At 33.5% G+C, this 17621-nt stretch overlaps 2 protein-coding genes across 4 annotated transcripts; both read left to right on the top strand.

The window, feature by feature from the left end:
• Positions 1–1958: 1958 nt before the first annotated feature.
• LOC146938404 (uncharacterized) lies at positions 1959–3553 on the top strand. The gene is made up of 2 exons (XM_085752360.1): positions 1959–2940; positions 3258–3553. The coding sequence occupies exons 1-2, from the start codon at positions 1959–1961 to the stop codon at positions 3290–3292; spliced, it is 1017 nt and encodes a 338-aa protein (XP_085608486.1). The 3' UTR covers positions 3293–3553.
• A 3586-nt stretch (positions 3554–7139) lies between these two features.
• LOC146938403 (serine/threonine protein kinase OSK1-like) lies at positions 7140–14958 on the top strand. Of its 3 annotated transcripts, XM_085752371.1 has the most exons (4): positions 7143–7847; positions 7933–8094; positions 10104–10274; positions 14685–14958. In XM_085752371.1, exons 2-4 carry the CDS (start codon positions 8068–8070, stop codon positions 14793–14795), a joined length of 309 nt encoding a protein of 102 aa, XP_085608497.1. In that variant the 5' UTR covers positions 7143–7847; positions 7933–8067; the 3' UTR covers positions 14796–14958. The 3 variants fall into 3 exon arrangements, 2 of the variants coding, with proteins under 2 accessions (XP_085608497.1, XP_085608498.1); XR_015031271.1 differs by lacking the exons at positions 10104–10274; positions 14685–14958 and adding an exon at positions 9449–9890 and having other exon boundaries at positions 7140–7847; XM_085752372.1 differs by having other exon boundaries at positions 7159–8094.
• The last annotated feature ends 2663 nt before the right edge of the window (positions 14959–17621 follow it).

Raw genomic sequence — 17621 nt, 5'->3', positions numbered from 1 at the left:
TATTCCCCGGGTTGTCCCTAGAAATGTAAACTTTAACTGCCAATATTTGAATAAGCTACAAAACCAGATTCCAAATTACAAAAAATCTTCATTTTTAAAACAACAAAATTAAAAAAAGGAAATCAACAGAAAAATAACAGAAAAATAAGGTCATGAAATTCTTGAAAGCGACAATTTAGATATTTCATATACAAATGTTAAAGAACATCAAATTAAACATATAATCTTTTACTGAGGAACATATTCCCAAAGTGTTGTTATAGAAGTCCACGTCGAGAATCTGAATTGCCATTACACTTGAAGTTGAAGCCAAGCACCTACAAAATAACATCACAACAAATTATCACTTTACAGTAGCTCATAATGGGTTATGCTGAGGTAAAATAATAAAGTATATAACAGAAGATAATTAAGCTTGTATTCTGATCACTTTAACATAAAAATTTCTCGTCCTCATGGCTATGAGAAAAAGCAAATATTAGCATAAAAAATAAGTTTTAGGAAGAAAAAAGCACACCTTAATGATAAAGCTGGCTCTCTAACTCCTTGAGTTTCGAATAGTTTTTTCATCAATTGTGCAAACTTCTACTAGAGGAACATGATCCATCATCCAATTCCAATATTCTGTAGAAGAATTGTCCTCAGGGGCGGATGCATTTGAGAGCTACATGGAGCTAAAGCTCCACATGAAATTTCCTTATTTTTTTTTTTTTAATAAATAAAACATCTTTTGAATGTTTTGTCACTTGTTAATGATAGCAAAAATTAATTATAAGAAATAAGGAACGAGGGATGAGAAGAACTTATATCTAAAGTTATTAAAATTTGTAATAAGCATGATATTGATGTGCATGATATGGATGCACCGGAAGTAACTTTATATTGAAAAACACCAATTGTTTATTAAAAAGTTATATATTTAATATAAAATACACAAATTATAAGATAAACTTACCATTTTAAATTTCTTAACATGTGTAAATATGCACATGATAGAAAAAACTCTTCTTATTTTTAATATAATTTGCATTATTTTTTCTTCAAAATTTTAGCCCCACGTATACTAAATGTCTAGATCCACCCCTGATTGTCCTGCACAAATTCAGGTAGCATGCAATGAAAATAGTGAGCTTCAAGCTTCAAGTGTTGGATACCAGTTGGTATATTCTTCAGTTTGAAGAGTCCGTATAATCTAAGCTTTCTCAGAGAAGGCAATGCTCCTTTGTCGATAATAATGTCTCTCAATTCATCTGATTTTTGCACATACAGTTCCTTTAGTTTCTGCAAACATCCATCTTCAAAATGCAAACATAATCCTTCATAAGCACATTCATCTAAAGAGAGGATCAACAAGTGGTTTAGACTTTAATTTTTAGAGATTGCATTGGATCTGTAGTTAAACAGGTATTACAACAGCATGGAGAGAAGAATAATATAGAGAATAATAGTAACTTGCTATGCAAGTAATCTTACCATTGTACTTCATTATCTTAGTGTAGTACATCATCTTAGTGTAGTACATTTCCAGATTGTGTAGTACAACTATTAGGTCTATATATACTCTTGTATCACTCTCATTTCACAATAATGAAGATTTATTTTGCTCTTCTATTATTTCATAATATGGTATCAGAGCACTCTCTTTGAGAGTAGTTCTGATCCTAACCGTTTTTCTTGCGATCCTAACCGTTTTTCTTCTTGTTTCTTCCGCTGCAATTCATCTTCTCTACTTGAATTTCGTGCAATTTCTGCACATTCGCCATTGATTTCTTCGTGTTCTTCTTGCTTCCTCTGTTTTCTGCAATTTTTGAAGCTTTTCATCTTCAACAATGGTGCGTAATTTGAACACTCAGCAAAACGTTGATTCAGTGTTCTATGTTCATCCTAGTGAAGGTCCCAACTCTGTGGTAGTTACTCCATTGCTTACTGGCTCGAATTATCTCGCATGGAGCAGATCCATGCAACGTGCACTTGGCGCGAAGAATAAACTTGTTTTCATCAATGGATCGGTACCTATTCCTAATCTTGATGATTTGAATCGTGATGCATGGGAACGGTGCAATCATCTGGTTTATTCGTGGTTGATCAACTCTGTTTCTCCACAAATTGCTCAAACTTTAGTGTTTCATGAGCACGCCATTGATGTTTGGGATGAACTCAAAGAACGCTTCGCAAAAGTTGATCGTATTCGCATAGCTTCTTTACGTTCTTCTATCAACAATTTGAAGCAAGGATCTAAAACAGTTTCAGAGTATTTCACTGAAATGAAAACTCTATGGGAAGAGCTTAATTCTCATCGGCCAATGCCTAATTGCACTTGTCCATTTCCATGCCGGTGTGAAGCTATGAGATCTGCACGCGCACATCGTATGGAGGATCAAGTAATTCAGTTTTTGACTGGTTTGAATGATAACTTCAACGTTATCAAGTCTCAGGTTCTTCTTTTGGATCCATTACCTTCAATTAACAAGGTATATTCATTGGTTATCCAAGAAGAGAGTAATAATGGTACCGTTTCTCTTCCCTCCGTTTCTGAAGATTCCAGCATCCTTGTTAATGCTTCTGACACTAAGAAGCAATATGGAAATGGTAAATCATTTGCTGGTTCAAAGAATAATTCTAGGTTCTGTACTTTTTGCAAACGTACAAACCATACTGTAGAGTTTTGCTATCAGAAGCATGGATACCCCAATTCATATAAGTCCAATCCTACAGCAAATGCTACCAATGCTTCTTCTAGTACTGCAGAGATTCAGCCTGTAAATTCTGCAGTTGACAATTCTCCTCCTACTGGTTTAACTCAAGAACATTACAATCATCTTGTATCACTTCTTCAGCAGTCACATTTGTTTGCTTCAGGATCCAATCCTTCTCCCCCAACCTCAAACCATATTGCTTCTGCTCCTCATTTTCCTTCTTCATCTGGTACTCCTCCTTCAGGTATATCAACTGTTTTCTCTTGTGCTTTGTCTGACTCTTCTCATGATTGGTTACTTGATTCTGGTGCCAATGAGCACATTTGTTCTTCTTTACAATATTTTACTTCATATCAATCTATTAAACCCGTTCATGTTCATTTACCAAATAAAACTATAGTTACTATACATCATGCTGGTACTGTTGTTTTCTCTCCACATTTTAAGATTTCCAATGTCTTATACTCTCCACATTTCAAAGTTAATCTGATTTCTATTGCCAAAATCATTAGCAGCATGAATTGTTATGTTCAGTTCTTACCTGATAAATGCATTATACAGGATCTGATTACCCACAGGATGATTGGTTTGGCTGATCCTCATGGTGGTTTATACAAATTGAGGATTTCTCCTTCAGCTTTTCCTTTTAAGTCTTCTGTTTCTAATGTTCCTCATTGTAATATATCCATAAATAAAGACTCTCAACCTATTGTTTCTAGTTCTTTTACTCATATTCCTGAAACTGCACTTTGGCACTTTAGATTGGGGCACTTGTCCAATCAAAGATTGTCAAATATGCATTCTTTGTATCCATCAATCTGTGTTGATAATAAAGCCATCTGTGATGTTTGTCAATTTGCCAAATATAAGAAATTGCCTTTTCCTCATAGTTTATCTCATGCTACTTCTAAATTTGAATTGATTCATTGTGATATTTGGGGTCCTTTGAGTGTTCCTTCTGTTCATGGTCATAAGTACTTTATCACTATTGTTGATGATTTTAGTAGGTTTGTTTGGATCATTTTGATCAAATCCAAAGCTGAGGTGTCCATTCATGTTCAACAGTTCATTACCCTTATTGAAAATCAGTTCCATATCACTCCTAAAATTCTTAGAAGTGACAATGGCCCTGAATTTGATTTGCCTTCATTTTATAACTCTAAAGGCATCATTCATCATAGGTCTTGTGTTGAGACTCCTCAGCAAAATGCTAGAGTAGAAAGAAAGCACCAACATATACTCAATGTAGGAAGAGCTCTCTTATTTCAATCCAAATTACCCAATTGTTATTGGTCATATGCTGTTCTTCATGCTGTTTTCTTAATCAATAGAGTCACCACTCCTCTTCTTCAGCATAAATCTCCTTATCATGTTTTACATGATTCTATTCCTGACTCTTCCCTTTTCAAAGTGTTTGGATGTCTATGTTTTGCTTCAACCATTCAATCTCACAGAACCAAACTTCAACCTAGAGCACGAAAATCTATATTTTTAGGCTATAAATCTGGTTATAAAGGTTATGTTCTTCTGGACATGCATTCTAGAGCAATCTTTGTGTCAAGAAATGTCACTTTTCATGAAACAATTTTACCTTATCAGTCTTCATCCCCTTCTTCTGTCATTGATACCTGGCATTATATTACTCCTTCATCTCAACCCTTTGTTGATGATTTTGACCATTTACCTATCCCTCCTTCTCCTGTTCCCACACCAGAAGATTCACCAACTATTTCACTTGATTCACCCATCACTTCTGAATCTTCTGCTTCACCTGTTTCTCCTATCATTGCTCCCCCACCTGTTAGAGCTTCAACTAGACTTAGAACTGCTCCTGCTTATTTACAAGATTACATTTGTCCTATTACAAATTCCATTTATGCATCATCTTCTCCTTATCATATTTCCAATTATTTGTCTTTTACTAATGTTTCTCCTTCTCATTCCTGTTTTGCTTTGTCTCTTCACACTCACCCTGAGCCTAAAACCTTCACTGAGGCAAACAAACATGATTGTTGGAGGAAAGCTATGCAAGATGAGCTTAATGCCTTGAGTAAGACTGGTACTTGGAAGATTGTTGACCTACCACCTCATGTTAAACCCATAGGCTGCAGATGGGTTTACAAAGTGAAACATCATGCTGATGGTTCCATAGAGAGGTATAAAGCCAGATTGGTTGCTAAAGGATATAACCAAATTGAAGGCTTAGACTATTTTGAAACATATTCTCCAGTGGCTAAGCTTACCACTGTCAGGATTGTTCTTGCTTTGGCTTCTATGCATAACTGGCATCTCCATCAACTTGATGTGAACAATGCATTTTTACATGGAGAACTTCAAGAAGATGTCTATATGATTGTCCCTCCTGGTGTTCCACATTCCAATCCAAATCAGGTGTGTAAATTGAACAAGTCTCTTTATGGATTGAAGCAGGCAAGCAGGAAATGGTATGAAAGGTTGACTTCAGTTTTACTCCTCAATGGTTACAAACAGGCTTCTTCAGATCATTCCCTTTTTCTTAAAAGCACTTCATCTTCATTTACTATTTTGCTGGTTTATGTTGATGATGTGATCTTAGCTGGGAACTCTTTGGAGGAATTCAAGTGTATCAAGCAGATTCTTCATACCACATTTCAGATTAAAGATTTGGGCACTCTTAAATACTTCCTTGGTATTGAAGTTGCTCACTCTTCATCTGGCATCTCTTTATGCCAGAGAAAGTATTGTTTAGATTTACTTGAAGATTCAGGATTCCTTCATTCAAAGCCTATCAGTACACCCTCTGATCCAAATGTTAAACTTCATAATGATGATTCACAACCTTACTCTGATGTTCCTGCTTACAGGAGGTTGATTGGCAGACTTTTATATCTTAATACCACCAGGCCAGATATCACATTCATCACTCAGCAGTTGAGTCAGTTTCTAAGCAATCCCACTCAAACTCATTTTCATGCTGCAACAAGAGTGTTAAGATACTTGAAAGGATCTCCAGGACGTGGTATCTTCTTCCCTAGAGATGCTCATCTTCAATTGCAAGGCTTTTCAGATGCAGACTGGGCAGGTTGCAGAGATACCAGAAGATCTATCACTGGTCAGTGTTTCTTTTTGGGCAAGTCACTCATTTCTTGGAGGACAAAGAAGCAACTCACTGTCAGCAAATCTTCTTCTGAGGCTGAGTATAGAGCTTTGGCCGCAGCATCATGTGAATTGCAATGGATCTTATATGTTCTTCAAGATTTGCAGATTCAATGTTCCAAAACTCCTGTTATCTACTGTGATAATCAGAGTGCGCTTCACATTGCTGCTAATCCTGTGTTTCATGAACGCACTAAGCATTTAGAGATAGATTGTCATATTGTACGAGAGAAACTGCAGGCCAACATTCTCAAACTGCTACCTATCTCTTCCAAAGACCAGCTTGCTGATTTTTTTACTAAGGCACTTCTTCCTCAACCATTCAACACTTTGTTGTCCAAGTTGGAGATGATAGACATTTATCACCCTCCAACTTGTGGGGGGCTATTACAACAGCATGGAGAGAAGAATAATATAGAGAATAATAGTAACTTGCTATGCAAGTAATCTTACCATTGTACTTCATTATCTTAGTGTAGTACATCATCTTAGTGTAGTACATTTCCAGATTGTGTAGTACAACTATTAGGTCTATATATACTCTTGTATCACTCTCATTTCACAATAATGAAGATTTATTTTGCTCTTCTATTATTTCATAATAACAGGACCACGACAACGACAACACAACAAGATTTTGAAGCTTTGGAATAGTGGGTTTTCTATTATTATACTCCCTCTGTCCCTGTATCTAACCACCCATTTGACTTTATTTTTGTCCCTAAATCTAAACTATTTTTCAAATTACTAGATACATTTATTATTTTTTCCTAAACATACCCCTAATTAATACTACTAACTTATCTTGAAATTTAAAAAGTCAAATTTAATACATATACAAATAAAGGACAATATGATAATATTAACACACAAAACAGACATAATAATTACACTGACAGCTTTTCTTAAGAAATGTGAAAAAAAGAAAGGGAGGTTACATTAAGGGACGGAAGGAGTAATTTTTTATTTATGTCTTTTTAGAACACGATACTATGCAAAGCTCATTAATTTTGGTTTTATGATATGACTGCCCAGGATTTTAGGAACCATATCCACTCTGGTGAAGTTGCTTCTCTGGTTGGTGGGCACTTGTAATTTTCCACTCGTTAATTATTGAAATATTACCAGCCGAACGTATAGGATAAATGTTCAGGAGATTCTTTCATGACGAAGAATGTTTTGTGATGCAATGTCGGTAGTTACACGCATGTTCAGTTACCGGTGTCAAGTTAAACACGTTTAAGAAATAAGGGCATTATGGTACATGCACACAAGAGGTATTTAAGTAAGTTTTGGTACAAATTCCTCATTGTGGTAGTGACTTTCTCTCTCTAAAGTTACAAAACAGAAGTTAGAACTCCTCCCACTCTTCTATCTCACGCCCCTAAACCCCATCACCACAAATTCATCAATCATTCTCAATCAATGTTACATGCAATTACATAATCTCAATTACCATTGAAAATTAACCTAGTAACAAGCTTCAAACATGTCCTCCCTCTCCAATTCTGCCTAGGCCGTACCTCTCCCATCCTTTTCTATTTTTGGTGGATTCTGCACTTACCCATGAAGTAAGGGTTTTCATGAGTTTTAACTAAGCTTGGTGGCTGGATTGTGTGCTAGGAACAGAGACTTGAAGCAAGAGATAAAGTTAGAAGCTTGTGTGTGTAAAATTGAAGTTTTACAAGGCAAGAAAAATTAAGCTGTTTTAAGAAATAAAGTTATAGCTTAATACAGCTGATGTTGGTGCTGGAATTGTTATGAGGATTAGGTTGATTATGGATGAATTTCATGAAATAGTGGTGAGCTCAAGTTCTGGTTTTTGATTCGTATCTGTTTCTATGTAGCTTGGATTTGAGTGATTGTTGAAGTTTTAGATTCCTCATTCAATTTCCTACAGTTTGGACACAAATTTTGTATGATTCGGATTGGAAACGAATTCGGAAAACGCAATTGAAGTTGGTAAATTCTGCTGGAATTTGGTTACGGATTTTGGGACAGGGCTCCACTAAAACAGTAAGAACTTTCTCTCTGTAACTTGGAATCAAGTGATTTTTAATGCTATGGTTAGCTAACGAATTTACGGACGTTTTGGTACCAGTTTCACTGATCTTGGTCTGGTATTGAAGTCTGGAGACAATTTTGAAGTTGGGGGCAGAAGTATGATATGTGCTGAACCATGAATATGAGTTGTTGATGTGCTAAAGTTTGAATACTCAGGAGTTCAAATGGAATTATGAATAAGCTGCTGAAAGTGTTTGAGGTGAGTTCTTTAGATAGTTTCCCTACCTTGGGTTTGTGTGTGTGTCCATGTGAGACTCATGATCATGCTAGTTTATGAATTAGGGAAATTAGTACCCCTTTGTGCTATAATTGCTAAAATGATGTTAATGTTTGCCATGCTAATCATTCTCAATGTTTTTATACTTTCTGGAAGTGATATGTACATTACTACCTAAGATTCTATCAAGAGAAATGTATGAGCAAACGTCGGCATTGTTCGGTAATGTATGACACTCGAGAGTTTAAACATGTTTATGTTCGGGTAGCGATAAATCTAAGAATGGGAAAACCCTAGAGCCTCGACATAGATAGTCGAGAATAGTATATTATCATGTAAGCTAGGCATGTTAGACCATATATGATTAAGAACAAGCATGCAAATATTTTTACCGCTATTTGGGTAGGTTACGGACCCGTGGTAAACAAGCAAGTTAAAGTATAAGTTAAAGCCCTCATGTATGAACAAGACTTTAAGCAAGATGTAGGTGTCGTGTCTCTTGCTATCCACGCCAGGGGGATACAAGAGGTTCACGCCAGGGGGAAGGGACACACTCTGCAAGGTAGGCCCGCATGACACTGAGGGAGTCCAATATACCTTAGTTAGATTTTCATCGGTCATGTATGGGATTGTACTCAGGGTTACTCCACTCGATACACTCCGTAAAATGAACTCAGATATTATTGTTTGTTCAACGCTAACCTCTAACATAATGAATGGTTATGAATTATGATATGATATGTATATGTTAGACTATGAAGTATGTATAAGCTTATGTATCAAGGCAATACCATGAAGATGAACTGTCGACGAATCTAGTATCTCCTTGATCGTCCAGTTTAGAACCATGTCATGAATGATCTATGTATAGGTTTCGATGCGATTATCGTATCCTAAGTAGCGGTCTTAGGTTCCCATGACCGCCATGACATGTAGAAGATAACAAGACTTGTAACCTATGAAGCACGGACACTCCTCGGATTAGGCGTGTCCCGGTGTCGGACACGTGTCGTGTTCAACACCGACACGACACCAACACTTGTAATTACATTGAATTATGTGATTTTTTCAAATTATTAGCTGTGTCGGCGTGTCAGTGTCCCGTGTCCGTGTCCGTATCTGTGCTTCATAGCTTGTAACCCATGTTATGTAACCTTATGACGGTCCTAGTATGCACTACCGTCTAGGTAAGAATGCTCCACACACGTATAATCAACCGACAGGTTGTATTATAGACACGTGGTGACCCTATGTTTTCCCCGAGGTTACCTATAGTCTAGGATTAGGTAGAACTCACTGAGACATTATGTCTCATCCCAATCCTATTTTGTTTCAGATCAACAGGTTGGTTTAGCAGGATGTCGCAGCATGTGACGGATGGATATTCAGCAATGTGCTCGTTTGTACTGATTGCAGGATGTTCAGATGTTTTCAAGTGTATATGGCTATGAATCGGATTGATAATGTTGTATTATATATTAGATGTACGAACACGCTTTGTTGTATGCATTTTTATTCATTCGAAGGACAATGTTGTAAATTTTAATGTATACAATGCTAAGTTAATGCACATGCTAAACTTTCTAAATACGTTTAGTGTGGGCGTTACAGCACTGCTTTTTAGGGAATATGGATTATCAAGGAGTAGGAATGAGGCAACAGTTCTTTGTTGAGAGAAAATGGACTCTTGAGCTTAAGGTGTTGTATTTTACTTGTTAGGTTTTTCACATCAAAACTGGATTCCATAATGGTTTAAATTACTTGGCGTCTATAAATCATTCATAGTTGTTAATGAATTAATTGGTGTATGTTTGTGATTGTTTCAACCGATTCCGTATCTCTTTTACGAGTGAATTATCAAATTTGTTGATTGAAGGTGTTACTTTTACGAGTAAATTAATTAATAGTTACCATTAGAAATATTGAAGTTTTGACGTAGTGTAACTGACTGATGTCTTTAACTTGTTCGTCTGTTTGTTTACTTGTCATAGTCTCAAGCCCAACCTCATGAGATAATAACTGAGGTCCTTAGAGCTCTGGAAGAATTGAATGTTTTTTGGGAAAAAATTGGACCCTATAAGATGAAGTGCAGAAGGGTTGTTGGCATCCCTGGTCATCATGGAGGAATGGTTATCAATTATGTGGTCCAGTTCGAAGTGCAGGTGGTTATCCTGATAATCCTAATCTATGTTGCATTTAGATTTAAATGAATTGTTTAATTATCGACTTATTAGTAACTTTTTCATCGTCATTCACTGATGCTCATAAGCAGCCAGAACACTTTGCTAAACATTAGTAGTTTAAAGCCAATGTTGATGGGTCTTCAAAAAAAAAAATATATTCTTCCTCCAATTTGATTGACATGTTTAAGTCCTTGCTGTTATATTTTGGTTCTTTGGACTTGCTATCAAATAATTTCTTATAGAAATATTGTGTTCGGGAATCTATCTAGCATCAACACTTCGGATTGAATACATGTCTGGTTTCCAAGTTGTTATAGTGTTGTTGTGGTTATATTCTATCGTTTTCTTTTTCTTAAATTATTATCTATCAGTATTTGTTGTAAAATTAGGCATAAGAATATCTCTACAAATAATAATTAACATATAAATATAAGAATCAATTTATGTTAATGAGAATAATCAAGAGAGATTTCAAGGAAACTTATCTGTGTTGAGATTGCTGTAGAATTAGATCATTAACCACCGACAAAACTCATCAATCACCATCTCTATTGATCAATTCAATAAGAGAACTGCAAAATGAACAAATAGTGAAGGTAGTCTGAGACGTGCTGATCGCACTGTCCTTAAGGATTTTCCGCGTAATTATACACTAATCCCAGGATTTAACAGACCCTTCTCGATGTAGAATCGAGGAAACAGAACTGACAAGAAAAAATATTTCAGAAAGATGTAACCCAGATTAATGTTTTTGAAAAAGAGAGAAGAGAATTGTTTTTTCTTTCTATACTAAAATTGAAAATAATATTCACGGATGCTGTAGATATCAAGCAAAACGTGATACCTCGTAAGCAAGAAAAGCAGCCTAAATAATAGGCACAATTAAGAGATATTAAAAGAAAAGCGGTAACAAAAGTTTGCAATTAAAACATGGTTCCAAGTCAAATATCATAAATAATATTATAATAATTTTCTATTAAAATATTTTTCTATATTTCTCAATTAAAAAATATGGGACACAATATTTGAAACTTTTGAAATATAATCAAAATTTACAACAATCCCCCACATATTTCAAAAGTTTAAAAGAAATTAGAAAAAGGACTTCCTGGGTTAACATCCTAGATGTGATGCATCAAACTGGTGTAGCAAGCTATATGAACCAGCCCTAGAATGATAATACTTAACACACAGTGAAGTTGGTGTAGCAAGCTATATGAACCAAAATCACTTGGTGTATGTTAGCGGTATACCACTCGCATCACATCCCCACAATTCTTGCTGTTGGCGCTGTGGTGCGCGAATAGGCCGTGCGCGTGCCTGGATTATTTCATGAGTGCTCCAGAGATTTTGCCAAAGATCTCATACAAGCGGCCCCACTTGACACTCACATAGGTGATTTCATCAAGTGTATGCTGCAAATCATACACCACCCGTAAGGGATATGAAATTCATTAAAAGCTTTATAGGCTTATCCTCTCAGTAATGCAGTGTCTAGCACTTCTCACACACACCATAGGAAAGGGACGGAAACAAAAATTAATCAACTAATTTTTGGTGCTAGCAGAACTAATAAGTGACTTGTTCTTACCCATATGAACCTTATTCATGGGATCTCCAATCACAAAGGTTGGGTTCCCATCACTTATTAATTTCGAGTGGCTTAAGTCCCAATCTCCTCGATGTACACAAATTTATTTCATCCCAAGGGGCTTTGTTTAGTAGCTACTTTATACACAAATGATGAAGATAATTTTCTTTCTTTCATCATATAAGATTGACTAAGACGTCTCTAAGTCAATCAACCTCATATATTTATCAAAGTCTATAACAATAAACTTGATCTCTATAATTATAATTATACAGGTCTACTTGAATAACTTCAAGCGACAACATCTCATAAAATAATTTTACATTTTGATTTATTCTCATTGGAATTCAATTTCAATTAACATCATTGCATTATTTTGATGCAATGGTTCATCTAATCTAAACAATATTTTGTCCAACTGACTTCCTTGATATACTTCATCAGGTCTACTTAGATAAATTCTAAGCGACAAACCCCCACATTGAAAAAATATAACTCTATATGTGGATTTATAATCCAGATCTAATTGAATAATATTCAAGTGACAACGCCCCCACATTGGGTAAAATAAGTTAATTTTTATTCATATCTACTTGGATGATTTTCCAGTGATAATGGAGAGAATAATCCACCTAAATATTTTTTTTTGTTTTACATAAACAAAATTAATTAAACATCATTGTATTATTCTAATACAATGGATAACTCATAAGATATTTTTCATAGTTTTATCAATACAATGTTTCTTCAATTTTCTTCTATCAAGTATAAGAACCATACTTGATCCTATTATTCCATTCATATCAATCTAGATGTCACTTTATCCTTTAAAAAAGTACATAACAGATAGTTAAATAAACTAAAGATTTCACAAATGAAATACATGACATATAAAAAGAATAAAGGAAAATTCAATCCAAGATGATTTAATTAGAGTATCACTTCACTTTCAAATACAATCATATACATTTCAAGAACTTCTCAAAAAATATCATGTGTCAATACATTTTTCGATAATGACTCAGGGTAACACACTCCCAAAAAATACAAGTTTGATATAAGTATCTTATAAATGACAATTCTCATATATATGCAGTTTATAAACGTAAATAACTTATATGGAAAAATAGGGCAACAAGATGTTTCATCTTTATTCACAAAAGCATATAAAAAAAAAAATCTCATATATTCTAACCCACAACAATAAAATACTTTTAACCGATTATGTTACCATAACTATCACATATCATGAACATATTTTGCTTCAACTAATAGTTTAACAAATCAAGGAAACAAGTTCAAAGTAGATTACAGAATTAAAATTGATACAGAACAGACATGTTCATATTTAGAATCAAATTCTAAAATGCAATTTCATAGCAAATCACCCAAAACTAATAGCAGCAACTTGATAACTAAATTACTAGAAGCATTAGAGGATAACTAATCTAATATTTTAAAGTACTCCAAAATGCTAATTAATTTCTCACCATCTAGCTTGATTCACAAAAGCATATAATTAATATTCTCTATTGTGATGACTCAATGCAACATGTAAAGATAATCATCAGCCAAAAGGAATTGCATGATAAAATAATATAAACTCAAGGTTAAATTATGAAAATTATAAGCTCGACTTTTCCTTGACTCAAAATAGCTATTGGCCAAATTTTGCTTGACATTGATTACGTCCCTTCAAGACACCAACAATAGTTGCGACGGAGCATTTTCTCTGGGCATCCTGATAAGTACTCTCAAAGCATCTAATTTAAGTTGTGTACTTTGATCAAAACCAACCACGATGGTGGATATGAGAATTAGGGCTCAAACATGTTTCATAAGAAAAGAAAATCCTTAAGATTGTTGTAAAATTAGGCATAAGAATATCTCTACAAATAATAATTAACATATAAATATAAGAATCAATTTATGTTAATGAGAATAATCAAGAGAGATTTCAAGGAAACTTATCTGTGTTGAGATTGCTGTAGAATTAGATCATTAACCACCGACAAAACTCATCAATCACCATCTCTATTGATCAATTCAATAAGAGAACTGCAAAATGAATAAATAGTGAAGGTAGTCTGAGACGTGCTGATCGCACTGTCCTTAAGGATTTTCCGCGTAATTATACGCTAATTTAACAGACCCTTCTCGATGTAGAATCGAGGAAACAGAACTGACAAGAAAAAATATTTCAGAAAGATGTAACCCAGATGAATGTTTTTGAAAAAGAGAGAAGAGAATCTTTCTATACTAAAATTGAAAATAATATTCACGGATGCTGTAGATATCAAGCAAAACGTGATACCTCGTAAGCAAGAAAAGCAGCCTAAATAATAGGCACAATTAAGAGATATTAAAAGCAAAGCGGTTACAAAAGTTTGCAATTAAAACATGGTTATAAGACCAAGTCAAATATCATAAATAATATTATAATAATTTTCTATTAAAATATTTTTCTATATTTCTCAATTAAAAAATATGGGACACAATATTTGAAACTTTTGAAATATAATCAAAATTTACAACAGTATTTACTCGTATTTAGTATCTCAGACGGTACTTCATAACTAGTTATTGCTTCTGTGTTTATAAGCTTGGGAATTAATACCAACACGAAAACAAATACACACTTCAGGGTTTACTAGTATTATAGTATATGTCTTTGTCAAAAAAAAAAAAGTATTATAGTATATGTTTGTTGTCTACATATTGATATTCTCTTGTTCATGAGTAATTCTTCTGTATTTTTTTCAAGAATATTCTCAAACTTGTGTTGATATCTTTTACAGTTGTACAAAACTCAGGAGAAATATCTGCTTGATCTTCAAAGGGTTGAGGGTACCCAGCTTCATTTCTTGGATCTTTGTTCTGCCTTCCTTGCGCAGCTTCGCGTTCTCTAGTACAAAGATAGTACACTCACATGGGGGACTTGAGGTGTATTATGTTGCATGTGAATAAGCTTATGATGTACATATAATTGCTCTATAAGAGTATGGACTGACCTTATGTTTAGGTGACATTTTAGTATACCCCCAATTTTTAAATATTTAGGTGATCATGACTATGAGGCAATTCTGTATTAACACTGAATTAAAATTTTCATTCCTCTGAAAATCTTTGGGAATTTTATGGAAGAAATATCCCCCTATAAGACACACATCTATATTTATGGTATTGAACTTAATGTTGTGGGATTGTTTGCTTAGTCTGTATCCAACATGAACTTGTAGATTAGCATTTTCTCCCTCACTCCTCCTCTTGCATTACATGACATTGTTGTTCTCATTGTGTAGTTTGACTGCTCATATTTGTTACTTTTATTATTGTTATTATTTAAAAAAAAAAAATTTGGTAGAATACTTTCTTGGTTGTGATTTGTAGACATTTTGCTTAGTTTTACAATTTCATCTTTAACACACACTTTACAATACACCTTCTATTGTTTTTTTGAGAGAACCTTCTTCTATTGTTAAAATATTAGATTTCTTTTTATCTTAGTATATAGCATGGGACATTTCCCCTAAACAAAAGCCTAATGGACATTTTTTGTCAACAAAAAATATACAATAGTCATATTATTCAGGCAAAAAAATAATACTAAATTCAACAAATTAATCATTCTTTATAATCAATAAACAAATTGAACAACCCATTCACAAAAAAAAAAAAAAAATACAACCCTTAAAAAACAAATTAAACAAAAGCAGTAAATTTCATTTTATTTAATATTGAATTCTTACTAGAGTTGTCAATTACATATAATGTCACTCTTTATTTCTATTGATAATTCAAGATCATTTTTTTTTATTCAAAAGTGATAGTTAAAGTAAAGTGAAAACCAAGACCTAAACCGGGGGAGGAGGCGTACTTAGATCAAGAGGGTTAACAGGATCAAACCTAACAGGACCAGACTTACTGACAGGAGGTTTAACAGGAGCATGCCTGATAGGGGCATGTTTAACAGAGGAACGAGGCTTAACAATTGGAAGCCTAAATCGATCTTCTTCAACGACAGGATTTGGATCTTGAGGGTTAACATCAGGATCAGTTATAATAGGATCATTTCTAACTGGATTAAAGATAATTGGATCTGTCTCAACAGGGAGAGGCCTAAAAGACGGAAACCTTAAACGATCAGGTTTGTCAAAATCAGTTTTAAGTTCTTCAGCAAGTGCAATGAAAGAAATTAATTGGAGTAGAAGTAGCAACAATGCTAGGGATTTGGCCATTTTTCTGTGTAAGAGAAAGTAACCTTGAAAGATAGGGTGAAAAGTGATGTTGTGAAAGTGTGAGGGGTTGATTTATTTATAGAAGCTAATTCCCATAATCATTGGAGTTTTTGTATATTTGTAGTAAATAATTTTCCGAAGATAAAATTATTTCTTTATTTACCCTTTTTAGTGTATTCCCAAATTCATTAAGCTGTTTTTAAAAATCAAATAATATTTTTTATTTCATGGGTTCTAGTGCAAGATATATAAGCAACGATTTTTTTTTCTGATGTAACGAAAAAAATATAAGCAACCATTTGGGAAGGAAATATTGAAATGTAGGAAATTAAAATTAAAATTAAAATAAAAAAAGTGTAGGAACTCGCGTTGCGCGCGAAATATGTTGACCTTTAAAATTTTAAATAACTTATAATAATTTTTTTTACCAAACAAGATATAAGTCTAAATATTTTCATTTGCAAGTTTAAAAGAAAATTTTTTAATCATATTTTATTTTAATGGTCGGTGGTGAAATATTCATGGTGGAGAAGATTGAGATAAAAAAAGAGTCAAATGTTTTTTTTTTGACAAAAAAAGAGACAAATGTTAGTAGTCACAAAGAAAAATAAAAAATAAAAAATATATTCGAATAGTATAGGAAACAAAAAGATAGTATTGTGAAGTAAAAAATGGTAAAAAAGAAAATGAAATTTTGTGATAATATATATATATATATATATATATATATATGAGAAATGATATACGTAGTAATAAGTGAAAAATTGAGATTGAGTGGATTAATACTTATATTAATGGAAAGAAAAGAAGTAACTCAAATTATAGGGTAGTTTTTTTTTAGGTACACGAAATCGCAAATAATTATGAAACTCACACACTAAGTAGAGAAGCCTTTTTTTAGATAGACAAAATGACAATTAAACCTCAATATATCAATGAGAAGCCTTTTTTTTAGAGAAGCCTTTCACGGATAAGTGAGATATTCGGGGTTTAGACCTCAATCACTGCATATACAATGTAATGTCCATACAATGCACTTGAATTCATGAGACGTTAATTTCCTTATTAAAGGCAATATCCAACATCTAATTGGAAAAAAATTAAGGCATTTGAATTCATTTTTGTAAAATTGTTTAATGCAACCATCAAAATTAAAATCAAATTAAATATGGTCATAAATTTTTAAATTTAAAACTAGTGCATCAACGACTTATGTATATTCTATTTGTTGTATTGAAAATCAGTTTTTTATTCTATTTCTTTTAAATACATTCAGTGCCGTTTTTATAGCCATTTTATGTCGTTATTATTATTCCAAAAAAAATGTCGTTATTTTTTTTTTGAAGAATAAAAAATGTCGTTATTAGAATCCATAAAAAAGATGGGAAATACTTAATTGCACGACAATATTTTTCGTGCCAAATGCACGACAATACCAAAATGCTTTTCTGGTAATTATTATATGACTTAAAATGATCCATTTAGTGTCTAGGTGAT

This window comes from Medicago sativa, chromosome 3 (genome assembly GCF_051527215.1).
Source record: "Medicago sativa cultivar Bolivia chromosome 3, Bolivia_mono, whole genome shotgun sequence".
Classification (NCBI taxonomy): Eukaryota; Viridiplantae; Streptophyta; class Magnoliopsida; order Fabales; family Fabaceae; genus Medicago; species Medicago sativa.
The sequence above is the reverse complement of the archived record's forward strand: the minus strand, read 5'-3'. Positions and strand labels throughout refer to the sequence as shown.

What these genes read in the sequence shown, in the direction of transcription:
- LOC146938404 (XM_085752360.1), top strand. Translation starts at nt 1,959, where the DNA reads ATGCAACGTGCACTTGGCGCGAAGAATAAACTTGTTTTCATCAATGGA. An exon ending in ATCTGGTACTCCTCCTTCAG is followed by an intron (nt 2,941 to 3,257) that starts GTATATCAACTG and finishes TGCATTATACAG; the next exon opens with GATCTGATTACCCACAGGAT.
- LOC146938403 (XM_085752371.1), top strand. Translation starts at nt 8,068, where the DNA reads ATGAATAAGCTGCTGAAAGTGTTTGAG. An exon ending in AGCTGCTGAAAGTGTTTGAG is followed by an intron (nt 8,095 to 10,103) that starts GTGAGTTCTTTA and finishes TACTTGTCATAG; the next exon opens with TCTCAAGCCCAACCTCATGA. An exon ending in TGGTCCAGTTCGAAGTGCAG is followed by an intron (nt 10,275 to 14,684) that starts GTGGTTATCCTG and finishes TATCTTTTACAG; the next exon opens with TTGTACAAAACTCAGGAGAA.